This window comes from Pristis pectinata, chromosome 17, assembly GCF_009764475.1.
Source record: "Pristis pectinata isolate sPriPec2 chromosome 17, sPriPec2.1.pri, whole genome shotgun sequence".
Classification (NCBI taxonomy): domain Eukaryota; kingdom Metazoa; phylum Chordata; class Chondrichthyes; order Rhinopristiformes; family Pristidae; genus Pristis; species Pristis pectinata.
In genome coordinates, this window is record NC_067421.1 from 24491841 (window position 1) to 24518380 (window position 26540).

Below are 26540 nucleotides of genomic sequence, written 5' to 3' on the forward strand. Positions count from 1 at the left end.
TTATTGGCAGTTCACTACTCAAAACACAATTATCATGATTTAAGAATTAGTTGCTGTATCTACATTGAAGCATTTGCTAAATGACAGAACAAAACTGCGCATTTTAAAGTTGGGTTAATGTATGCTTTGGAGACACAAGGAAAGTATTCTCCTGAGCCATTCCACATTTAATGCAGAGTCCTCCACAAGACGTGCTGGAAACACTGGGGTCAAGTGGTATTTGTGGAAAGAAAAAGTTAACATTTCAGGCTGAAGACTCTTTGTCAGGGTCTTTGACCTCAAACATGACCACTGTTTCTCTTCCTGCAGTTGCTGCCTAACAGTGTTTCCAGCATTTTGTGTCTTAAGGTTTCTAGCATCTGCAGATTTTTTGATTTACATTCTCCATAACATAATTCACTTGGTACTATTATTGTATCTCAAACAAAATTCAGATGATGATGAACATCAGGCGTGACTTTTTTTTTTAAAAAAAGAGATTTAAGAAGTCAAGAGCATCTATAACTTGGAAAATCTTAAACTTCTGTTGACAGTCCTTACCTGAAAATCCAGGTGGAAACCTAAATTCTAATGATCAGACATTTTCATGGAATTACACTGTAAACATTTACATTAATATTTTAAAGTACAAGATGTTTTATGGTCAGGTAAAGTACCTTTTGCAATTGTACATGTAGCACTTGTCTTATAAAATGCACCCAAGCTTTGGTATTTAAAGTACAAACTGAAAACTGTCTTGCTGTAAACCCATTTCTATTTTTGTAAACTTGAATTCAGATATGATCGTAAATTATTCTATTTTTGGTTGATTAATTGTGTGTCAAATTGCTTAAAATATACTTGTTTTAGAAATAGCCTGGACTCTCATTTTGTATTTTTGCCTGTACTGGAAAAGGTCTCTGTCAGTAATGATTGAGGTGATACAGATAGTTGGGAATTAGCCGAAGAGGAAGAGAAACTAAAAAAAAACCTTTTAGCCACTCTTAACCAATATTAAGCAAAAAGTCAGACACTAACTATTTTGCTAGAAATATAATAAAGCATAATGGTTTGCTCAGGAGAACCAAAGCCATGATAATTTGAGAAAGTTAAGAAAAAGCAACCAAGTCAGTTGAGCTGTTGGACTTGCAAGCAGAAGGGGACCTGACATCGGTACCGAATAAGCCTTCTTGCGTGAATCATTAAATATGAAGGATGCCATCTCTCTTCAGCATAGAGAGGTAATATGTTTGTGTGGTAGCATCTGTTTAAAAAGAACTGATGCAAAGTAAATCACAGATTTGAAGGCTGAACCAGCAGGGGCTTGTCTATGTATCCTCTCTATAATTGGACAATAGGGAGGCTGGTTATATATCAGTGACTGGTCAAGCAGAATTCTATAGACTTGACATTCTGGTAGAAAGTATGAATTACTTTTGGGTATCTCAAAATTTGTACAAACAGCAAGGTCAGGAGGCACACACCGCAGACCCACAAATGACAATAATAGATGCCAGAGCAGACAAGTGAAATGCAACCTATACCCAAAACATAACAAGGTAATAAAATCCCTAACTGTACTTTAAAAGTTGCAATTTTTTAAAAAACTAAACTTTTCTTGTATAGTATAAAAGTTCAAAACTCACCAATATGGGTCAATGCCAAATTCATACAAATTGTACCGGCCAAGTCTGTAAATCTAGTGAATGTTGAGTTTTTAAAAAAAATGTACTCAATAAAAAGGTAGAAAAATACTAAAAATATAGAAGGCTCAATATCAAGCACCTAGTCACATTCAGCAAAACACGAAGTTTTTCCTCAAACAACAATCCCACCTTCGTAACTTGTAAACTTGGTTAAATTTCACTGCATTTAATATTTTGTCAAATATTCAGATAGTTCACAGCATATACATTCAATAAGGGAAAGATTTGATTTGCATGGAGTCTCAAATTACTCTCTCAAATTTATTAGCTGTTTACTGTGTATGCATAAATATTCAGGGCAGGTTTCTCCTTTTCAGGTCTTAGTGTGATGCTACAAAAATATTGTTTAGTGCAAAATGATTTCTGATACAGACCCTTTTATTTATAAAGAGTTTACAGTCTGGAAAAATGTTTTGTTAAGCAAAAAAAATCAAAGTTGAAAACACATTTCCAATTAACTTCAATATAAAAATTTGGTTGCATTCCAGACCTAGGTCCAAAATTAATGTATTGCAGAATATCTTAATACAAGTATCTGAAATAAAATATTAACAATTAAATCTTAGGATAAAACATACAAAATTTATCCTTTTGGGGTACTCATCAAGTGATGTACAAAATCCTGAGAGGTGTTGACAGGGTGGACATATCCCATTGTTGGAGAATCAAGAACTCACCCATCTAAGACAGAAGTGAGATTTTTTTTCTGAATGGGTCATGAATTCTTTCTCAAAAGGCTAGTGGAAATAGAATCATCATTGAGGCATATTCTTTACAAGCAAAAAGTTATTGCAAGTGGGCAGGAATACAGAACTTAAGTAGCAATAAGATCAGCCCTGGTATTTGGTTGAAGGTGATCCTGGTGAATCGGAGCTTAATAGTGCTGGCATGAAGGTGAGGATTCTTCCTGTGATTGTTCCTGGGTGGCTGATGAATGAGCTTTAAGGAAGGTGTTGATGGGCATCGGGATAGCTCCCTTGCTAAAGCTCCTTACAGCAAAGCCTAGCATAGCATTTTTTATTGTATGGCTACCTTTAACACTGCACTTCACATTGGGATTGTCGTCTTTCAAGGTGGCAATTGCTTTCTCTATATGCTAAGAGATTAGTTGGGGCAGAATTTGTTAAGTGTGTTAAGAAAATTTTTCTGAAGCAATATGTAGATGGCCCTACTAGAGAAGGGGCTACAACTTGATCTCTTCTTAGGAAATGAGGCTGGGCAAATGGCTGATGTGTCAGTGGGGGAGCTCTTTGGGACCAGTGACCATCATTTTTTTTTAATTTTCAAGATAGTTATGGAAGAAGATTGGACTGGCTCACAAGTTAAAGTTCCAAATGTGGCCAAGGCTAATTTTAATGGCATTAGACAGAAACTTGCAAAAGTTGATTAGGAGAGGGTGTTACCAGTTAAAAGGGAAATCTGACAAGTGGGAGGCTTTTAAAAGTGAGATAGGAAGACATCAGGCTCAGCATGTCCCGTTAGAGTGAGGGGCAAGCCAGCAAGATTAAAGAACCCTAGTCAATGCGGGATAAAAACACATGTCGGGTATAGGCAGCTGGGATCAAGCAAGTCCTTTGATGTAGGAGTACACTTAAGGAGGAAATTAGGAGGGCAAAAAGAAGACATGGACACATTTGTCACTAAACAGTGGGCCTTTACAAGATGCAGCAAACAGTATAATTCAGATCTGGTAAAATGATACGGGTTCAAACTCCCTAAACCAGCACTATTGGGATCAAACCATGGAAAATCTGGTCCACAATTTATGTCCTGATCAGCTTCCTCTGAGCAGGAGAATTGTTTTAAAGTATAGATACTCCCCAGTTTATGCAAGGGCTCCTTAGAAACGCTGTCAACTGAGATTGCAAATGTTGCACTGATAGATCAAGCAAGTCCTTTGATGTAGGAGTACACTTAAGGAGGAAATTAGGAGGGCAAAAAGAAGACATGGATACATTTGTCACTAAACAGTGGGCCTTTACAAGATGCAGCAAACAGTATAATTCAGATCTGGTAAAATGATACGGGTTGAAACTCTCTAGACCAGCACTATTGGGATCAAACCATGGAAAATCTGGACCACAATTTATGTCCTGATCAGCTTCCTCTGAGCAGGAGAATTGTTTTAAAGTATAGATACTCCCCAGTTTATGCAAACCATGGAAAATCTGGACCACAATTTATGTCCTGATCAGCTTCCTCTGAGTAGGAGAATTGTTTTAAAGTATAGATACTCCCCAGTTTATGCAAGGGCTCCTTAGAAACGCTGTCAACTGAGATTGCAAATGTTGCACTGATAGATTAATTAGCTACAGGTTACTACAGATCTTAGTTAAATTTTAGATCTTAATTAGACCTTAGAATATTGATTAGTACTGATATGTACTACAGATTCAAGGCATGCCGGACCACAGGAGTTGCCAGACTACAAAATGCTGGACCAGAGTGTTTCAAACCATTGACACTGGAATATTATTAATTTCCGTTGCAAGCTTAAAGTTTGCATATACCCAGCAAATTAGATAAAAGGGGCTGTGCATATCAAGACTATGAATAGTATGAACAAATTGATAAGCTGTATTAAAGTGTTTTATTAGTCTAAACATAAACTATTGGTCTATTTTACATCTACCCCTTCCCTTACTAATTTGTATCAAGTTAGAACCACTATTCAAGTTACCATTGGAGTAAAAGTTGGGAATACTCGAATCAGGCAGCATACATGGAGAGAGAAACAGAATCTATGGGACAGTCTTATTGCTGCCAAGTTCTCTGGCTTTCTGTTCATAGAAGAGACCTTTTTCCCCCCCATATGGTGGCCTTCTGCTTGGAGGCTGAATCCCAGCACATCAGTGTGGCCCAGCACAATGCAGTGAGAATAATGCTTCTCCCAGCAATGGCCAACTGCACTGTGAATGGTTTTGACAGACAATTAAGCTGTCAAAGTAGTCACTTAAATTTTATTAATGTCTTCCACGTTCAAAAACACTCCAAACTTTAAAGAACAAAACACTTAAAAAAAATTCACACATCAACAATTAAGTTTAAACCAATGAATTGAAGTCAAATTAAAAACACCTACTTACTGTTTTCACTACAATCCCTTTTTCCTGTTGATTTCAATGGAACTGGAGCTGTGAAGTCTGGAAGTACGTTGCCACATTGGACTGTGTATGGAAATCCACCAACCCATGGCAGCAGTGAGTGTAGGCTGAGGCAAGCACGTGCCAACAAAAGACCTCAGGACCTCGGTAGAGAAGCATCAAGTCCTGGCAGAGGGCGTCAAGGGTGATGACCTGCCCCAATGTCTTAGGTGAATTGACTTTTTAAAAAAATTCAGAACCTGAGTATTTCCAATTATCTCGTTTTATTTCAGATTTCCAGCACCTGCTGTATTTTGCCTTTGTATTATCATTCTGGATATCTTAAACAGGAACCAATATGTTTTATTCTTACATTATTCTTCTCTTTGCTCTCTCACCCCTGCTAATGAAGTGTGTCATCAATAAAACCAGAATCACAATGGTTACAGCCTGGAGGAAGGCCATTTGGTTTGTGGAGTCTGTACTAGCTCTGTGCAAGAACAATTCAGCTAGTCCCTCTCTCCTTTGAATGTTGTAAACAGAGTTGCCTCCATGGCCACCACTACCTGGGCATTCCAGACCTGGCCACTCGCTGCATTATAAAATGGCTTTCCTTGTCTTCCTTTTGGTTTTGCCAATCACCTCCATTTCCCTTTCCACCAATGCTGCCTTATCTGTTTTTTTAAATTTCAGATTTCTAGCATCTAGAGTTGATTTTCACCATCATTCCATTACAAGATCATGGCTGATCTTCTATTCAGCATTTTCCACTTCTGTCCCCAGCTCAACAGCCCACGAGGAAAGGGAATTCCGGCAGCATAATCCCATTGGTCCATTCCCACATACTTATTTCCTTACACCACTGCTATTTATTCTCTCTGACATGCCCATCAATTCCCCCCTTGTAACCAATTACCCACACTAAGAGGTAGCCAATTACCCACTGGCCTGTCGTTGAGATGTGGGAGAAAACCAGAGCACCCAGTGGAAGTCATGTAGTTACAGGGAGAATGTACAAACTTCATACAGACAGCATCCAATGTCAAGAGTGAACCCAAATCCTTGGAGCTGTGAGGCAGTAGTAGTAATTACACCATCAAGATGTCCTTTGGTAATAAAAGCCAACAATCAATTTGCCTTCCTCATTGTACGCAAGTCAATGAAAGCCAACATTATAGACAATGACTCCCAATCCCTTTGAACATCAACGTTTCCCAATTCCACCATTTAAGAAATATGCTGCATTTTTGTGTTTATCCCACATTAGGCACACAACTCACTTAGCTCAATTTCCTCACTAAGCTTCTTTGCTTCCTCAGCATTACTCACATTCCCACAGTTTCACATCATCAGCAAATTTGGAATTGTTACATTTGGCCCCCTGGGCATATCATTGATATAGATGGTCCAAAGTTGCAGCACAAGCACCAATCCCCGCAATACTTCACAAGCCACAGCCTGTGACCTGAACCCATTTATTCCCATTCTTTATTTTCTATCTGTTAACTAACTCTCAATCTACATTAAGGGACTTTAAAGGCTTTCTGGGGAATCCAATTACACATATCCATGGTTGTTCCTCATCCGTTCTACTGGATCCATCCTTAAACCGGTTGTTCTTAAGGCAATCTGGTGTGCATCCCACCTGATCAGTAGGTGATCAATTAGATGCAGGTAGCTTTTCTGATATTTTGCATCAATTAGCCCTTTCAGAATCTCAATTATATCTTCCTGAGACTTCAGCATTAGTTTCTTCCTTGATGATGACTAATGTCAAGTGTTCATTTGGCTACATCCTCTGTCTCCATGAGCAAGTTTCCTTTTTAGTCTCTGAGGAGACCCATCTCTTCTCTTACAATACTGTGTTCACATATCAACAGAATATTTCTTGAACACTATTATGTACACTGCTAGTTTATTGTACTGCATTTCCTTTCTCCCTTTCCTCAGCAGCATGGCATCTGACAACAGCCTTGGATAAGGTAGAGAGGGAGATTGGTAAGCAGTGCCAAATGTGTGAAAAATAAGGATACTGTCATGTTAGAAGGTGATTAACATTATGAAAGGTTTTTGTAGACTAGACAGAGAATGCAGTTTACACCAACATAATGATTGGTAATCTGAGATACATTTAAGGTAACTGACAATGGAAGGGCAGGAGTGAGAATAAATATAGCAGTCTGATTTAATTAGTATGTACAAAAGGGGAAATTTGAATATCTCAAAAAGAGGACTGGCACAGGCAAGATAGATGTGCTGTATGCACAGAACAGGGACTGGCGTAGGTGACAGTAACAATCAATTTGTTTGGATAAAGCAAATAGCAAGCATTTGACCAGAGTCGGACAGTCAAGAGACACTTAGTTATGCAGATGATTTGTCAATAACTTGGATCTCTGACCAAAATGCAATTTCCCTCAATTCACCAACAAATTAACTACTAGTGATAGCTACTGCTTGAACATCAGCACTACATATCCCATAAATAAATGTTTTATAAATAGAGAAAGAAACCTTTGCATTACATTAAATCATCTCGTTTTGTTATTAAGACACTCCTGTATAACACACATACATCCCCATCTCTTTAATAATGAAAGTTTAAACAATCCAATTAAAATTCTGTACAAATCCAAAGTAAATACATGCACTTTGTCATTTCAATTTGAATTTAAAAATGATGAGAAAAAAAAGGTGTTCTCTGCTGGTTATTGTCCCAAGGTATTCAATAGTAGTACTGAAGATTAGATAGCTCCTGTAGGTTGTATAACAGTTAAGTCATCTCATGCACCAAGTGCTGTAAACTAGTCATAAGGCTATTCCTCCAATAGCTTAAAACTAATCTTATCCAAAGTGAGAACCAGCAGGGTGCAATGTGTCCCCTCTGTCCAGCTGATCCTGCAGTTGCACAAGTACATCCAATTCTCTTTCAACTCGCTCAGTTTTGTGGCTCACTAATGACCGATAGAAGTGAACTGCAAAAATGATAAAAATTATTCCAGAAGGTACCATAATCGCTGTGGATGTAATAGCCGCTGCTTTTCCAGGTGATATTGATGTAGAATTATTTTCCATAGTGACTTCCACAGGATTCTTCTTTAATGGAAGAAACTTAACCCAACACAGTAGCACTACTTCTGCAAGAAAAAGAAAGGTCCCAATAACTGTGGAGAAGGCCCATGCAAGTTCAATGTGCCTGTGCATACGCTCATGGGGCGATTCGTGGACAGAATTGAGGTTATGGACGTTGCTAACGGCCTCAATATTTGGAAGAATACAAGTGCTTATCATGAGAGCAAAAAGGTGTACTGCAACCAATACAGTCGTGCAGGCACTAAAAGCGATCAAGAGACCTTGTGGGTAATCGTTTTCCGATTCAAGCTGTACCTCCACCATGGCTACCTAAAATGGAAAAACAAACAAACAATTATTTGGAATGAATTCTGAAGTACATGAGGTAATTGTCGAGTTAACACTTCTGGGCCCCTTCCTGTTCTATACAGCTTTATGACTTCTAAGCCTCTTGTCTCATTCACAAAATTTCAATTTTTCAGGTCACATTCACAACTCTTTATGGGACTGTGTAATAATCCCAATGTAAAAAGCCTCTTCCCTTCCTGGGTTAATAGTCCTGTCCTAAACAAGACCAAGACCCTGTTCAAGATCTTTTGTGTCCACATTAGAGAAAAGTATAGAGTGGTCCCATTCCTCCCACCGAATTGGCAAAATACCTCAATAATCAATATTGTTCTTGGAATTGTATACTCTTGTTCACCTGCACATCTTTCATTATTTGTTTCTTTCTGGAGTTTAAAATCTTTTTTACCCTTGAATCTGCAATAGCGAATGGCAAATTATTTGAATACAAAAGGGATCATAGTCAAATCCAATTGTGTTCATCCCAAAGCGGTTCTCTTGATTAAAAAGATTTGATACTAGTGTTCAAAATTATGGAGCATGTCGAAGGAGTAAATAGATGAATGGTAATAAGGAAAACACAGGGCCAAAAAGGGACAAATTGGAATTGCCCTTCAAAAGAGACACAGATTCAATGGTCACCTGTGCTTTATCTCTACAATTCACAAATAAGACTCCCAGCAAAGGTTACTGGAAATCTGGGCCAATTAGGTGTTAACCCTCAACTGTTACTTCCCCATCATGGCATAACTGCACTAAAAACTAAGCCTAAAACAATATATCAAACACTGAACAAATCCAGATAGTTTGACGTATTTCCAACATTTTGCAAGTTTGACGTATTTCCAACATTTTGCAAGAACATTTCTTAAAAAGGAACTCCACTAACACAAGTGGGCCTTTCAGTTCCAGGCCCATTCTTTTATTCAATTAGATTTTTTGGCCAATCTGTTCTTCACTCACACAAATTTTAGTCCTTGTCTTTTCATACATTGCTGAGGGAGTTGTAACCCAAAACCAATTATCTGGTTGTTATCTAATTGTATTAACTGTCTATGCAAAATTTGGGGCTGCACTTCCCTACATTTAAGCAGGAGCTGCACTTCAAAATTATGGCACTGATCATGGAATGCAAAGCCACAATGGCACTATACAAATGCAACTTTCACAAGCTTCCTGTTAAACTTGTTTCACTCTGAGTGCAGTTTCATTTAAACCAAACCATTTCCTGACTTGTGAAAGCGACTACAGCAAAACATGGTCAAAACAACACCATGGAAATCAACTGTTATTCCGAGATAAGCCGGTGGAGATCACAGCCAAGAGACAGGCTTCTTGCCAGCATTAAACTACTGAGCTAGGTAGCTTAGGAGTACTTGCTTATTTAAAACAATGTGTTCAAATCCAGTGATTGAAAAAAAATTTGTGCAGTTCTAACAACTTAAAAGCAACTTCTTTCAATTTTGAGTTTACAGCACCAAACTCATTTTGCAATCAGTTAAAGTAAGTCTCTGTCCAACGAAAGCAAACATTAAATGATATAGGTTGCTACATCTTTGCAATGTCATGCACTGCTATAAATGTAATTAGGCTGCAAAACAAAAACACCAATAATTCAGGGGACTTCATTTTGTATTCTAATTTCATTCTCATTAGGTTATTTACTCATTTTCCAGCATTCATTCTTCATGCCTAATTGGCCTCAAGAGTGGCGAGCTTCCTGTATGAACTGCTGTAATCTTTGTGAAGATTCTCTGAGAGTTGTTGGGTGGGGAGTTCCAGGATTTAGACCCAGCAATGAAGAAACATATTTCCAAGAGAGGATGGTATGAGACTCGGGCAGGAGCTGCTGGAGAAAGCCTTCGGGTAGTGGTGTCCTTGTGCTCCTGCTACCCTTAATCTTGGTGGAGGTTATGGATTTGGCAGGTGCTGTCAGAGTAGCCTCGGAAACAATTGCAATACATTTTGTAGCAGGCATATACCATGACCACAGTGTGCTGGAAGGTGTAATGATTATGGGGACACAGCGTTTGTTTTTAAAAGCCATGAATGGAGAAGATTATTAGAATGTTTTTGGGAAAAAAAACCAGTTAAGGAAGGTACCATTTACAAAGGCTTTAAGGGAGCTGCCAAGGGCAGGGAAGAACAATAAAGAATAGCTAATCTCAGAGACTGAAACGAGGCTAGGCAAGAATAAGGAAACTGAAGTTGTGTGCAGGGACAAGTGGCTGAACAAAATTGTAGCGGCAGATCAAGATTCTGAAATCTATGAATCTACAGGGAATGTTACAAGGTACAAGTTTAAAAGTTCCACTGACTTTACACAAGAGAATGAAAGTACAGGTAACCCTTGCGTAGGGGGGAAAAGGGGATTTGCATTCCTAGAAAATTGTTCATATCATGACTTTCCTTAACATGAAGCAGTGTCATCTGCACATGCACCGAGAAATGCAAATTGAAAAGAAGTTTATTTCTTTACTTCCCCCCCCCCCCGCCATATAATTTTATTCTGCATCTCAAATTTTTGAGTTGTGATCTGTGAATTCTGTAGGGGCGAATTTTCATTACTCCAACAGCCCTAACGTAGGGCTGCCTTATATCATTTGTGGAGGTAAACTTAAGAATTAAAAAAGAACTGGACACAAATTTAACTTCAGATTTCCCAAAGCCTGGATCACAATAATCAGGTTAAATTTCTAAACTTGCAGAAAAATTATACACTGCAGATCTTGAATGCATTAGTTTCAAATAGTTTGAATCCCTTTTTTGAATTGAGAAGCACAAAATGCATAATATTAAGTGTCTAATATTGGACACTATTTTGAGTTTTCAAAACATTAAAAGTACTGGTCATAACAGATCACTGGGAATGTGGCAACATAATTCAATGAGAAAAATGAAAATTAATCATCTTTCCAATAAGCACCTTGACACAAATACACAAAAACAACTTCTCAATGCAGAAGGAAAACTAGTGTACTTGTGTCAAGGTGTTTATTGAAAAAGTGCTTGCGGCTTGCTACTTTGGTCAAGATGTCCAAGGCCAGCTTGAACTCACTGTTCCATTAGTTCTTTTTGGAAAGAGAATAAGAAACCTCATTAAATGGCCTTCCCACAACCACACATCACAAACGAAATGGTTACATCCAATAGCCTATGTGAAGCATAGACATTGCTGTAATGTTGGAAAATTGATTGGTTAACCACAGTTCAGCTCTAATGCAAATATTCCCAATAGACTAGGACTAACGGAATCAAGGGATCATCTGTTCCTATGAACCATTTTCCATCCTAAATTTTAAAGTATTTCAGCACAGTTGTACATTTTATTTTTTTAAAATTGCTGTTATTTTGATTAAAATAGCTTGCACTTCATTATCTCTGCATTTGCTTTGTCCCTTATTTTCTCCTTTCCTTGATCCTTTGCTCACCAATTATCTGCCTCTCGTATTCTTCCACTCTGGTCCCATAATTGCTGCCTAGCCCTAATGGAATTTTCCCTCCAGGTTTTCTTTATTTAGCCAGAGTTTCTTATTCATTAATTTGAAAAACCTTCAGGATTTTCACTTCAATATTTTCGACTGCCAAATATTCCTCACCAAAAATTGATTACTATGTATATTTGGCTCTGCCAAAAGAATTGATATGGTCAAAATTCCAGCATATTCAATTTGTGATGTCATATTTCCTCATCTAATTCCACATAATCAATTCACACTAATAGTTCCCTTTGTTCCAAATCATCTTACCCCAAAGTTCCCCTCCAGCTGTACATTATGCATTCATGTTCTGCTTCTCAAAGCACCAATCTACCATTTAAGCTCATGTCCTCAACCATTGTGTTGAGGACAAGCTTAAATGGTAGATTGGTTCCTGTTGGAACTAACTTCCAAAATCTATTTCCATTGTACTCTCTTTTCATCAAAGAGATCATAAATTTCACTAGCCCAGACTTTATTCCAATTGCAAAACAGTTTTTTGAACCAGACTAATGCTACAGAAATGAAAGTTCCTTAGAGGAACTTACTCATAAAATCTACATTGGAAGTTTAATTAAAACAAAAATCAAGATATCCTTATTTCTTTTTCAGAGACCATTCTTGTAACTTTAACCAAAATTTAGCTTTGGTTAAAATTGTCAGCAAGGTTAAAGAATCGAATCATTTGGTTAGATTGTTGTTATGCTTGAGAGAAAGAGCCAATCCAAAGGATTTTCATAAGTTATTGGCACAGCAATCATATTAAAAAAATCAAGATTTAAAAGATTAACTTGCTACTATTTTTCCCACACAAATCTTCTCTAATATTTCAACATATTTAAGTATCCATAAAATAATATAATTTGTCTGCCTTCAATCTTCTTGAAATTTTATCAGCATAAAAAAAAACTTGGTTTCTTTTTGAACACAAGCTCAAAGTTATAGATTGAGTTTTTTCAAATTTGACAAAAACTCAGTACAACATGGGATCCAGGGAGAGCTAGCTACTTGGATAGAGAATTTGCTTGATGATAGGAAGCAGGGGTGATGGTGGAAGGATGTTTTTCAGACTGGAGGCCTGTGACTAGTGGGGTTCCCCAGTGCTCAGCCCATAGCTATTTGTCATCTACATCAATGATTTGGACAAGAATGTACAAGGCATGGTCAACAATTCCACAGATGACACTATTGTTATTGACATATCGTTGCTATGTCATTGACAATGAAGATGGTTATCAGGAATTACAGAGGGATCTTGATCAGCTGGGTAAGTGGGCTGAGGAATGGCAAATGGAATTTAATTTGGATAAGTGAAGGCATTGCGTTTTGGGAAGACGAATCAGGGTAGGACATTCAAGTCAACAGTAGGGCAGTGAGGAGTGTTGTAGAACAGAGGGATCTAGGAGTACAAATACATGGTTCCCTGAAAGTGGCACCGTAGGTAGACAGGGTGGTGAAGGCTTTTGGCACACTGGCCTTCATCAGTCAGGGCATTGAGTATAGAGGTTGGGATGTTATGTCACAGTTGTACAATATGTTGGTGAGGTCACATTTGGAATACTGTGTTCAGTTTTGGTCACCCTGCTATAGGAACGATGCCATTAAGCTGGAAAGAGTGCAGAGGAGATTTACGAGGATGTTGCCAGGACTCGAGCGTCTAAGTTATGGAGAGAGGTTGAATAAGTTGGGACTTTTTTCATTGGAGTGTAGGAGAATTAAGGGTGATGTTATAGAGGTGTATAAAATCACGAGGAACAGAGATAGGGTGGATGTGCACAGTCTTTTTCCCAGGGTTGGAGAAATCAAGAACTAGAGGGCATAGGTTTAAGGTGAGAGGGGAAGAGATTTAATTGGAACCTGAAGGGCAACTTTTTTCACCCAGAGTGTGGTCAGTATATGGAATGAGCTGCCCGAGGAACTGGTTGAGGCAGGTACATTAACAACATTTAAAAGACATTTGGACAGGTACATGGATAGGCAAGGTTCAGAGGGATATGAGCCAAACGTGGGCAAATGGGTTTACTTAGATGGGAATCTTGGTTGGCATGGACCAGTTGGGCCAAAGGGCCTGTTTCTGTGCTGTGTGACTCTACGACTCTAAAAGCCAAGGAAAGTCAAAACAACTTAGAAAATTTGAGATTTATATAAAACAAAACACATTTTTAATATTGAACATTGATGATATTTGGTTATCTACCAACAGGTGGTGCTGTGACAACAAATCATTTGATTCCAGGAGTCAGCCAAAATGTCATTTCTTCCCCAGTGCACCCTCTACTGAATCAAATAGCACAGCAGGACATGATTTAACCAATTATACCTGCTCTTCGAAAGAGACATCCAAAAATGTTTCCTATTCCAGACAAGAAGTCTAACAACAATGACAATTAAAACGTTTACAGAGGTGTTGAAGTAAGCAAGCCAATGTCATTGGAATACTTGAGACAAGAAACCTCACTTGCTGATGTCACTGGTTCAAAGTGTAGATGGTAGTAAGAGAGCAGAACAGGATTATCTGCCACAGAACTATAGAGAAAATGGTACAGGTAAAGGCAGGCCATATTGCTGTTTTGGTTATACGAATGACCAACGAGCTACTCTCTATGTGACTGATCATAGATAAGCATTGGAGAATGACTGTTCGGACGGTCCAAAGACTGCAGGGGTAAAGAAAGAATAACAATGATGGAAAATGTAATAAGGCTGTTTTCGTGCTGTCTTCTTGTATATTCCAAGTCCTAGTTTGAAGAGGTTCAAACTAGGACTTGGAATATACAAGGAGAAAAGCAATATTAGAGGCAGGTCAATTGTATAAACAAAAAGAGCAGAAATGATTCTTTGGGTAGTGGATAATTTTGGCAGTGAATGTATCATACTTGATGTGATCCAAACATATCTGGTGATGAATGGTTAAGCTATTTCTGCAGCGAAAAAAAGAAACGCAAAAATCTGTACCAATGTTAGTCATTGTTTAGGTGGTAACTCTTATCCAAATCAGGTTGAGGGTTCAAGTCCCAGTGCAAGACCCGAGCACAAAAACCTAGGCTGATAGTCCCGTACAACAGAGGGAGTTCTGCACTATCGGGCAAGATATTAAATTGAGGCCCCATTTGGTCCGTCAGTGGATGCCGAAGATCTCAAGGTACAATGTTAGAGTAAGGATCCCTTATCTCCCAGTCAATACTCCTTTAATAACACCACTACAAAAAAAGTTCTGTCCATTATCACCAGTTCTGATAAAAAGCCACCCATCTTAAATGTTAACTCTGTTTCTCACTTTACATATGCAACCCAACTTGCTAAGTATTTCCAGCACCTGCAATTTTTTTTAAATTTTCGATTTCTGTTTACTATCTTGTTATTTTTGTAACGTAGATGAGTGCCTCATTTCATCCATTACATGCAGTGACCACACTTCTAAAGTACTTCATTGGCTGCTAAACAATTTAGGATTATCCAAGTACACAAATGCATTAAATAAATGAAAGTCTTTCTTCAACGAATGAAAGCAATTCTAGAGGAGAGAACTACAATAATATTTTAAATTCAGTCAAGATCTTATCATGTTAGTGGTGGCCATTTTATCCAGTGCAAGTAGGATTAAGTTTGATGATGTTCCAAAGAAATGATCTAAAATTACAAAACAAATTAAGAAAAAAAAACCTGGGATAAAATTTGTCAGACTTTCTCTACTTAGTTAAGGAAATACTTTTATCTCCACTGAACAATATTGAACACCATTAAATCCTCAGTGACCTGCAGCGTAAATTGATGGTGAACCAAGTCCCAATGGCTAGAGGGGATTAAAGGATACTGCTAATGATGGACAAATTCTTTTTTTGCATTCTGTTTTCATGTACTAAGACAATATAGGTCTTGTTCTTTACGACCCATGAACAACTGACTTAATTATTAGCATGAAGTGCCAATCCAATTTTTCGGTCAAATTCATGAAAAGACACTCCCAGATGATAAGACACTACATACGAGACACTGCAGGTATTGAACATCTGAAAAAGGAAAATATTTTGCAGCTCCAGCAACATATGTGATGACTGAAACAGAGTTAATATTTCAATCAACAACTTGAAGTTTTGTTAGAAGATCACCAACTGAAATGCTGGCTCCAACTCCCTCACTGGAAATGTACCCCTCCTACTGACTGGGCCAAATATTTAAAAGTATTGCTTTAAAAAAATTATTTTAAAAAATGGCCTCTCTTAAATAGTTTAAATTTAGGGACCTAGGAGGCAACCAGTTTTCTATATATTTAATGATCCATTCAACTGTTAAGACTCCTTTCAAAGAGTTTGGCAATCCCAATGCTCAATCAACAAACCCACGTGAGGAACGGTCATTTGTACCAATAGACTTGTGTTCTCCATAGAAACGTGACACAGTCAACTTCACAAGGCGATGGGAGAATGGTGTTGTAAACTGAGGCGTCAGATTTCTATATGACAAGGATTTTATACAGCTGGTCAAGCTGTCGCTACCATTTCCATGGTCTAGTAATTGAAAAACAAATCAGTATTGGGACAAGAATTTTATTTTTGTATAGTCTTCGATAAAACAAAATATTTAAAAATGAATTAATGGCCAACATTGTATTTGTTCCAATATAAAGAAGATTCCATGATTTCTACAAATTGGATACAAAAGCCACTGAAAATTTAAAACAATCGTGTAAAATACAATAAAAGGCTCTTCTCCCCGCGTAGATTTTTAGTCGCTGATATTCAATCAAAACGATTTCTGCAAAACGCTCGAAAACATGCAAAGAAAATTTAAAATCTTTTCACTTCAATAGAAAAGCAAAAGTTAAAATAAATTTAAGGTCCTTGAAAATGTACTTAGCGTTTGATTATAACGGCCGTGTAAGAAAGACATGTATACACGTGGAAATCTGCTGCATTACTGCAGTTTTTTCTGGAGAGGGAAAGCGAGAAGAATTACAAAAAATCGATTTTCATCAACACTTTATGTTCAGATTATTTTTGAAAAACTGCCTGCAAACGATATTACATGCAGTATGTCAGAAAAAAGTCAACCGTTGCTGATCCCAAAATTCGGTTCCACAAACCCAATATTCATCTCGCTCCAGTTGTGTAACTAAATTGCACATTTGCTTTGGAAGTATTTCCAGTTTGACGATATAGTAAATTACAGATATTTACACCGCAGTAAAGTGAGCTTTAAAACTCTTGTGCGGAAATCATCCACTCACTCTTTTTACCCAACGCAAATCAAACGTGGCTATGTTAATTTGCAACATTGTTAGTGCAGTGTCTATCGCTATTTATAACTGGTCAAACTGCAAAACATGCTAGCCATGAACGATTATTTAGTGCTTAATTATTTTTAAGTGGGTTTAACAAAAAGGGGCGTAGATTATAAGTGTTAGAACAACACGGGGCTCAGATAGTAGCTAAGTGACATAGCAACTTAGTGAATTCTTTAATCGTTCTGCGGCTGTAGAAACTTACCATGGCGAAACCAGACAGTAAAGCTGACGTCCTGCTGGAGGCTTTGAGTTTTGCTCTGCTCAGATAGAGCTTCCTCCAGGACAGAGCTTGCATTGAATGCTCGTTCAAACTCATTTTTTAAAAGGGAAAAAAAACACTCTCCCAATTCAATTCAGGTTATTTCTCCCCCTGCTTTGAAGCACGGAGAAAAAGTAGTCCCAGCAACAGCAAGTCTCTCAGGTGAGGTTTGCTGTGCGGTTTTCTTTTTCCTCCTCAAGGCGCAATTTTCTTCGAATTTTAAGAAAAAAAGTTCCTTTGTTGTAAATGTAACTCCTGTTCCATACGCACCCGCTCAGCAGTTGTGCAACTATCATGAGAGAAACCACAGGCCCGCAGCAGAATCAAGAGAGCGAATCAAGCGCAGCTATTAAAAAGGGAACGAGTCCAACCCCTGTGCTGGTCGCTCACTGTGTGTCTTACATTGAGCAAGCCAAACCCAGACCTTGGCTGTCAATCAACCAGTCCGGGATCCGGCTGATACTCCATTCTGGTGTCGCACCGCCCCGTGTCAGCGAGATCGATTCAAATCCTGACCCAGATTGCAATCGGTTCGCTGCACAAGACACCAATGATTCCCTCGCAACCTTCCCCCTCCCAATCCAGAATCATTGGCTCTCACTATTGCCGCCTCTGCCAGTTTGTGGTAAGCAGCATGCAGAGATGATGGTAGGAAGGACATAAAAGTGTTTTGCATATAAACGGCTCCAGAACCTGGTAGTGGCGGGGGTGGACTTTTTTTTAATTCTATTTTCGCCCCCATCCAACACAACACACTAACCTCCCATTGCAGTTCTCATATCAGAAGGAAATCGACCCGATATCGAAGTAAGTTAGACCGATTAATGCGCTTTGGTGTGGTTTGTACACAGGCCTTTAGTCAGTGTCACTTTAAAAATTCACGTAATGAGGGGTTAGAGGGTTTAAAATGAAAAAAACAAAGTTTATTATAAAGCATTTTTTCATTTTTGATTTTTTGCATTAAAGATGCGTGGTAACAAATTAGAGCGGAATCAAAAAGTTACATATGATCGTTTTATATTTATTACAAAAATATAGTGACTGCGGGAAGAGGTGGTGGAAGAGAGCATGGCAGTACTGGGTGAGGAATCGTGAGGCCCCGAAGGAAATCATTGTGGGAAGCTCTTAACGTGTTCATGTAAATTAATTTATCCTTTTAATCTTATTGAAGCCATAATTCTCGCTAATGATCTGTCTTGTGAATTCATCTCGAATCTATTGAATTATACTGGTATTCTTATAACTTAAATCTGTTAGCTTTTTGTGACTGAACGTTTCAGCATAATATTCACTCCCGTCAATGATTGGCTGTAATGTACTCTCTCTAGTTAGACCTCACAGAATATCATTTTAACTAGCTCCCCCCGCCCCTTAATTATTTTCTGGCTGTTATTAAACGCAGTACAAAAGGTAAAAATAGGTCCAATGTCTTCATTCAGATGTGTGCCTCCTGGTGCCCAACATAAGATGGCAGCTGTAGTGATGCCTGGAATCCCCTCTCCCTCACATGCGGGAGAATGTGGTAGGTGGTGGAGGCATTGGGATTGGCAACGCGGGTAAATCCACACTGATGATTGTGGGATTACAATAATGGAGTTACTCATAATTTATCTTTAGATTTGTATGTGGTTTCTCGGGGTTACTATAGAGTGTCAAAAATGTAAATCAGAAAGCAGTTTAATTCCAACCTTTTTGACATTCTTTCTTGAAGTTACAAATTCTGCTGTTTTATTTGGGTGACAGTTTTGTTTTGAAATTTGATGAACAACCTCTGGCTATTACATATTTGGAATTTGTAGTTTTTATCATCATTTAAATCAACTGTGACTTGTTTGAATTAAGTAGCTATAATCAGAGATTTCCTCAAAGTGATTATTTGTCATGTATAGTTATAAACTTGCCTCTCTACTCTCAGTGTCCTTAAAAGGACAACAAACTCAAATGCATTAATCAGTGAGGAGGTTAGCAACAGATTTCAGAACATAGAAACTGGTGAAATGACATGATTTAAAATGGAGAAATGGATAGTGGTGCATTTGGAAAGAAAGAACAGTGACGATATGAATTAAAGAGTAACAATCTAAGAGGATGTAGGAACAGTGAAAACTGGGTGCATGTACATGAGTTTCTTTTCAATAAATCATACTGTAATCTTTACATGTGAAGGGATTTAGTACAAATATCAAGGAAATTATAAAAAAATCTTTGACTCACTCCTTAGGCCTTGGTTGTACATTTCTGACTCCCATGCTTGTAAAATGGGTAAATGGAGGATGATGAAGAATTCCTTTCCAGGGATGACATGGTTAAAGAACTATGGTGATATGGAGAGATAAAAGCTGGTATAAATGTTAAGGTTGATCAGGAGCAAGTATTGCTTTGTACAGTGGCATTGATTAGTGTAGATCTAAATAGCCGGAAAAAAGACATCTATCCTGATTAGGGATTGAACCAGAACCACAGTGATGACCGTGCTGAATCCTAATCTCTGCTAAGTAATGTTTTGGATTTGGTAAAAAGGTGATAATTGTATGAATTAATGTGCCATGTGAGGTTGTGTTTCCAGTTTTGCATTTTGCTGATGAGGTTTAGCCTTGGAAAAAAGAATACAAGGCAGAAAGATTTTTTTTCTTTATACCACTTAGATGATCAGCAATATTGGATGTCAGGAGCAGATCATAATGCGATCTGCCCCGTTGCTTCAGACTAAATATATTTGTTTGTGAGAGATTAATACACATGGGAGAAAATAACTTAACTCTTTATTTTTTTCTTATCTGTCTGGCTTGATTTGTGATGTATTTCAGTCTGAATCTGAATTTGTACTTATTTGTAGGAGAGGATGCATCCCACTGGGGGTTGGTTTTGAATAGTGTTTCATAGACCATGCATGAAAAATTTGTCATTTTTATTATCGAATTTAGCTTCCCTAACTGTTCTAATAACCTGAAAATGTACACAGAGGTTGGTGTTTTAGATTCCAAGATGATTTAGATGGGAGGTGAAAGGTCCCTTGTAAGGTAGTATCACCTAATGTGATATATATGATGGTGCAAGAGACTGCAGATGCTGGAAATCTGGAGCAACACACAAAACGCTGGAGGAACTCAGCGGGTCAGGCAGCATCTATGGAGGGAAATGGACAGTTGACGTTTCGGGTTGAGTCCCTTCATCAGGACAGGATAGTGATATATATGACTTCTGGTACTGCAAGTTTATAGCTGTCTCACATTTCTGAATACATGAAGCTTGCATGTTCTCCTTGTGACTAGGTTTCCTCCCACATCCTAAAGACGTTGGCTGTTGACAACTGTATATTACCCCAGTATAGTTGGATGGTGGGGGAATCGGGGGACAGGATGGTTATATGAGAGAGATAATTGGTTACAAAGAAATATGTGGGGGAATGGGAATGTTCTGAGAATCAGCAGAGACTCAATGGGCCAAATGGCCTCCTATGTCACAAGGAAATATGAGAAATGTATGAATGTGCAGTGCCCTGAATATGAGATTGGAAAACTTTCAGCTAGTTTACACTTAATTAGATGTTTGGAATGGGTAATTTTTGCTAAAAGAAAAATACAAGAAGATAACGATCACATGTTAAAGGTGTGTAAACAAATTGTGGTGATTGTCGAGACAGAAGGACTTGCATTTATGTCGTGCTTTTCACACCAGCTCAAAACAGTTTTCAATTGGTAAAGTAATTTTGAAATGTAATCACTATTGTAATATCAGAAATATGGCAGCAAATTTGTCTAGAGCAAATTCTACGAACAAGATTGTAATGAACAAGTAATCTGTTTTGGTAATGATGATTGAGGGATCATTAATGGCCTGGACATGGGAAATAACTCCCTTGCTTTTCTTTGAAATACGTCCATCTGAGAAGGCAGGCAGGGCTTTGGTTTTACCACTGACCCAATAGACAGCATCTCCAACACTGCTTCGTCCCCTTTATAAAGTGCTGGAGTGTCAGGTTACATTTTTGTGCAACTGTTATAGGAAGTTAAGAGGCATTGGAAAGTTACTGAGACCTTAGAAAGGGAACAATTCAGTTCACATAGAATGAGGAAATATAAATGTGAGGAACCTGTTGAAAAACTGTGCCACAGACACTCACTTGCCATGAAGGAGATAATGCAAAGTCATCCTTGTCAGATGATTAAACCTCACACCAGAGGTATTCATGTGGAACTTCAAGACGAGGAAGTGGGGAATGTAAAACAACATTGAAGATTAATAGTCCTCATTGTTGATTAGAAGGAAATGATTATATGGCCAATTTATTACAAACAATTTTTTCTTGCAAAGAATTCCCACTTACAAAAGAGGTCATAATTTGAGCAGTTCAGATATGTCGGAGAGCTGTTGAGTGGGAGGAGGTTACTCAGATAAGAAGGGGAGGCCACAGAGGGATTTGAAAGCAAGGATGAGAATTTTAAAATTGAGTTGTTGCATAATTGGGAGCCAAATGAGTACTGGGATGGTGGATCAACAGCAGTTTTGCATAGACTCAACTTTATAGAGGATGATTTATGGGAGGCTGGCCAGGAATGCATCGTCAAGTCTGGAAGTAACAGGCATGGATGAGCACTTCATGTGCTGAGTGGGAGCAGAGTTAGGCAAAAATTTCCACTACAGAAGTGGAAATACACAATTTTAGTAGTGGTGCAAATGTGTTACCAGAAATACACCACCAGGAATGTGAACTGTCCGGTTTAGCTGTAGATACCGAGGCATGGTCACAGTCTAGTGAACTGGATTTGTGATGGGGATCGAAGATAATGGCATCAGGTTTTTTAACAGTGAAGTCTGTTCAAGGATGCCCACTTTGAAGAAGTTTTCTCCCTCTCTTCGACGGGAGTTTTGTGAGTTCCTCTTTCACTGCTCCCCCTCTGTGATCTCCTCTGCTCCACAGCTCCTTGACCATGTGCTCACTCCTCCCCTCTTTTGTCCACCTATCACTGCTGTGCTTCTCCCTTTTATATATTGGGCTTCCCCTTTTCCTATCTTCAGTCCTGAAGAAGGGTCCTGACCCGAAACGTTGACCGTCTGCTTTTCTCCACAGATGTTGCCTGGCCTGCTGAGTTCCTCCAGCATCATAATGTTTTTTATCAGGTTTTTTAACATTTAGTTGGAGGAATTTCACATTCATTCAACTTTGGTTGTCGAACAAGAAATGATTTAAATAGGAGGGAGTGAAGATGGTGGTGGTGATGTAACTGTGTCGTCAGCCTACATCTGCAACATGACGTGTTCACAGATAATGTCATAGAGGGGCAACTTGTAATGAGAAATAGTAGAGGTCCAAGAACAGACACATCATGATACCGGAGATGACAATGGGACCAGAGGGAGAAGCCCATTGCAGGTGATTCTTTGATTCTTTAGATGAGAATGGAAGTAGGCACATGAAAGCAGACAAACTGGACAACAGGAGAGGCACTGAAAGAGTTTGGTCTATTGAACCGGCTTTCCAGTTTTGCCTTATGTAATATGAAAATAGCGGTGTGATTATTATTGCAGGTTGATCGGGAAATGAACTAAGAACTTGCTTTGCCGCAACAGCTTATGCATCCTCATTACATGCAAGTTTTTGACAATGAGGCAAAGTGTTGCAAGTAAACATCAGAGTCAGTTTTTGCATAATGCAGTACGATGTCAAATTAATTAATCTGATTTTAGTGGAGGTATGTGAAGGAAAATATTGGCCTGCACTGTAGAACTTTATGCTCTTTGAATTGTGTTAATGAGATGTTTAACATCTATCCAAGCATGCTTACAGAGTCTCAATTAAGATCTTACCCAATGAATGATGCTCAATATAATATTGCTGTATTGTCACCTCAGTCTAACTTATGTGTTCAGGTCCTAAGTGAAACATGAATCCAGAATCTCCTCACTCAATCGAGAATCCTACCAAACTATGTTGATACACAAGGAAAACATGATTGAATTCATATATTCCCCTTAGTTAGCGCTAATCTGAAAGCAAAAATCTGGAGATTCTGAAAAATGATCAATGATCTGAAATATTAACTTTGTTTCCCTCTCTACAGGTGCTACCTGAGCTGTTGAGTATGTCCTTTTTCAGTTTTTATCTGTTAACACTGTTTGTCCAGCAGTCAGTTCACTCATCAATTTTTAAAAAGCTCACATATTCAAATCTAATGATAATAGATTTCTTATTATTACATTTCTATTTATTTTCTAATCATTGGAATTGGTTGGAATTGGTTTATTATTATTATCACTTGTACCGAGGTACAGTGGAAAAACTTGTCTTGCATACCGCTAATACAGATCAATTCATTACACAGTGCATTTTGGTAGTACAAGATAAAACAATAACAGAATGCAGAATAAAGTGTAACAGCTACAGAGAAAGTGCAGTGCACATAGTCAGTAAAGTGCAAGGTCATAACAAGGTAGATTGTGAGTTTAAGAGTCCATCTTATTTTGTACTAGGGAACCATTCAGTAGTCTTATAACAGTGGGATAGATGCTGTGCTTGTGCCTGGTGGTATGTGCTTTCAGGCTTTTGTATCTTCTGCCCGATGGGAGAGGGGAGAAGAGAGAATGTCTGGGTAGGTGGGGTCTTTGATTCTGCTGGCTGCTTTACCAAGGCAGTGACAAGTATTGATCGTCCATGGAGGGGAGGCTGGTTTCCATGATGTGCTGAATTGCGTCCACAGCTCTGCATTTTCTTGCAGTCATGGGCAGAGCAGTTGCCATACCAAGCCGTGGTGCATCCAGATAGGATGCTTTCTATGGTACATCAGTAAAAATTGGTGAGGGTCGACGGGGACATGCCAAATTTCTTGAGCCTCCTGAGGGAGCAGAGGTGCTGGTAAGCTTTCTTGGCCATGGTGTCTATTTGGTTGGACCAGGACAGGCTATTGGTGATGTTCACTCCTAGGAACCTGAAGCTCTCAACCTCAGTACTGTTGGTGTAGACAGGACCATGTGCACCGCCCCCCTTCTTGAAGCCAATGACCAGTTCTTTTGTTTTGCTGACATTGAGGGAAAGATTATTGTCATGACACCATGTCATGAGGCTCTCTATCTCCTTCCTGTACTCTGACTCATTGTTATTTGAGATATGACCCACTACGATGGTATCATCTGCAAACTTGTAGATTGAGTTAAAGCAGAATCTGGCCACACAGTCATGAGTATATAGGGAATAGAGTAGGGGACTGAGGACGTAGTTTTGTAGGGCACCGATGTTGAGAATAATCATGGTGGTTTTGCTGAGTGGCTGAGCAAAATATTGCTGAGTTTTCTCTTTTCCATTTTTTTAAACAAAACATCAGAGGTTTAGCTGGTTGATTTTACTAGTTGAATTTATTGCTGTACTTCCAATTGCAATTTATTATTCCTGATTCAAATTATAAGAGTATTTTTTCAATTTGAACTCCTCGTCTCAGTGGTTTATTTCTCGTGCATTTAGTTCTTCCATAAAAGTGTCTTTTGGGGTATTCATTTTCTTTTAATTGAAACATTAACTTTTAATTTATCATTTCATTCTAAATTTTGGCTCCTGTTCCTAAAAATTAGGAACCTCATAGTCTTCTCCCTACCATCCACAGAACTGTAAACCTTTTATTTAAAATGCCACCTTAGAGTACTTTATCAGCCTCCAAAACTTAGCAGGCTAAATGTATAATATGTAAATTGATTCAGCTTGTGCATTGTACTTAGTGTTCTGGAATTGCCACGGGATTAGGTTTTTTAATGTGGTAACTGAATTTTTCATCTGCCTAAGTTGCCATTAAACAATTTTTATTGAAGCCTTGGTTATATCCACTGCTTCTGAACCATCTTTACAAAAAATATAGATTGGGATGTGGTTAGAGAGGATGTTTTGTATTTTATCAGCCAACATAATCATTTCATAAAGGCTAGCTAAGGTGAGCCTACAACTATGTTACTATATAGAATTACATATGATGTACAGTGCAGAAACAGGCTGTATTCATAAGAGCCAGGAGTCAGAGGTTGCTTCACCATTCAATAGGCTGACCTAATCATGGCCTCAAATCCACTTTCCTGTCGGATCCTCATAATCTCGACTCCCCCAGAGTTCAAAGCTCTGCCCATCTCAGTTTGAATATATTCAATGACTCAACAACTGCAGCTCTGGGGTAGAGCATTTTGAATATCTATGATCATCTGATTCTTTTATCAAGAAATATATCTCCCTCTGTCCTTAAACTATTCATGGACTCTGCTTTTCACTTCCCTTTGAGGAAGAGCTCCAAAGCTTCACAACCCTTTGCAAGGGAAAAAAAACACCTATCCTTTGTCTTAAATAGGCAACACCTGATTCTGAAATTATGACACTGAGCTCTAAATCCTCCATGAGAGGAAACAGCCATGCAGTATTAACCTGCCAACATTGTATTCCAATATTTAGAAACATGTTTTGGATGGGGCTTCTTCTTGGTGGGGCCACAACAAGCTCAACTGACAATAGGACATCTGGGAGCAGCAAGATCTCAATGGGTAATATTCTCCTGTAACTGTGAGCATTGTACAAAATAATATTAAATAAGTGAAAGAGAGAAAAGAAATACAATATCTCCAGTTACCCATTCCTAAAATATGACTTTTAAAAAAAAAACTACAGTTCCCAACGTTTGGGCTTTGATAAGCTCTACACACATACAAACATACAAATTAGGAGCAGGAGTTCTCACATGACTTCTCAAGCTTGCTCTCCCATCCAATATGACCACAGTTGAACAGAATACAACCATACCTTCACCTTCCTGTCTATCCCTGGTAACCTTTTACATTCTTGCTTATCAAGAATTTATCTGCAATGCCTTGAAAATGTTCAAAGATTCTGCTTTCCACGACCCTTTGAGAAAAGAGTTCTGAAGGCTCAGAGTCCTTTGAGGAATAAAAATCACCTCATCTGTCTTAAGTGGGCAATCCTTTAGTTTTAAACTTCTAGATTCTCCCACAAGAGCAAATATCTTCTCAATATCCATCCTATCAAGACCTCCCATGATGTTACATGTTTCAGTAAAGTTGCCTCTCAGTCTTCTAAACTGTAGCAGATACAACCTTAGTCTGTCAAACTTTTCTTGTAAAACAACATGCCCATTCTAGTAATCAGTCTATTAAATCTTCTGCAAACTGCTTTCAATGCATTGACATTGTTCCTTAAATAAGAAAATCAATACTGTACACAGTACTCCAGATATGGTGTTACCATTGCCATATATAACAATTTTGTATTATTATATACAAATTCCTATTTCTGAGTTCAGTTTTCCCCACTATAAATGGTAACATTCTGTTAGAGACAAATTGTAAAAT

At 38.3% G+C, this 26540-nt stretch overlaps 2 protein-coding genes across 7 annotated transcripts in view; one reads left to right on the top strand and one right to left on the bottom strand.

Annotated features, from left to right (window-relative positions):
- Positions 1 to 5057: 5057 nt before the first annotated feature.
- On the bottom strand, positions 5058 to 17699 carry LOC127579660 (calcium release-activated calcium channel protein 1-like). Of its 3 annotated transcripts, XM_052032609.1 has the most exons (3): positions 17151 to 17699; positions 8122 to 8170; positions 5058 to 7905 (listed from the first exon to the last, which is right to left on the bottom strand). In XM_052032609.1, exons 1-3 carry the CDS (start codon positions 17262 to 17264, stop codon positions 7613 to 7615), a joined length of 456 nt encoding a protein of 151 aa, XP_051888569.1. In that variant the 5' UTR covers positions 17265 to 17699; the 3' UTR covers positions 5058 to 7612. The 3 variants fall into 3 exon arrangements, with proteins under 3 accessions (XP_051888569.1, XP_051888567.1, XP_051888566.1); XM_052032607.1 differs by having other exon boundaries at positions 5058 to 8170; positions 17478 to 17697; XM_052032606.1 differs by having other exon boundaries at positions 5058 to 8170; positions 17151 to 17694.
- A 175-nt stretch (positions 17700 to 17874) lies between these two features.
- Positions 17875 to 26540, top strand: part of LOC127579657 (lysine-specific demethylase 2B) — a 196989-nt gene continuing 188323 nt past the window's right edge. For 2 of the 4 annotated variants that reach the window (XM_052032594.1, XM_052032599.1), the window contains exons 1-2: positions 17875 to 18014; positions 18246 to 18345. The gene's annotated coding sequence lies outside the window, so the exon portion shown is untranslated. The remainder of the gene's footprint in view (positions 18015 to 18245; positions 18346 to 26540) is intronic. The other 2 variants (XM_052032595.1, XM_052032601.1) reach the window with 2 other exon arrangements.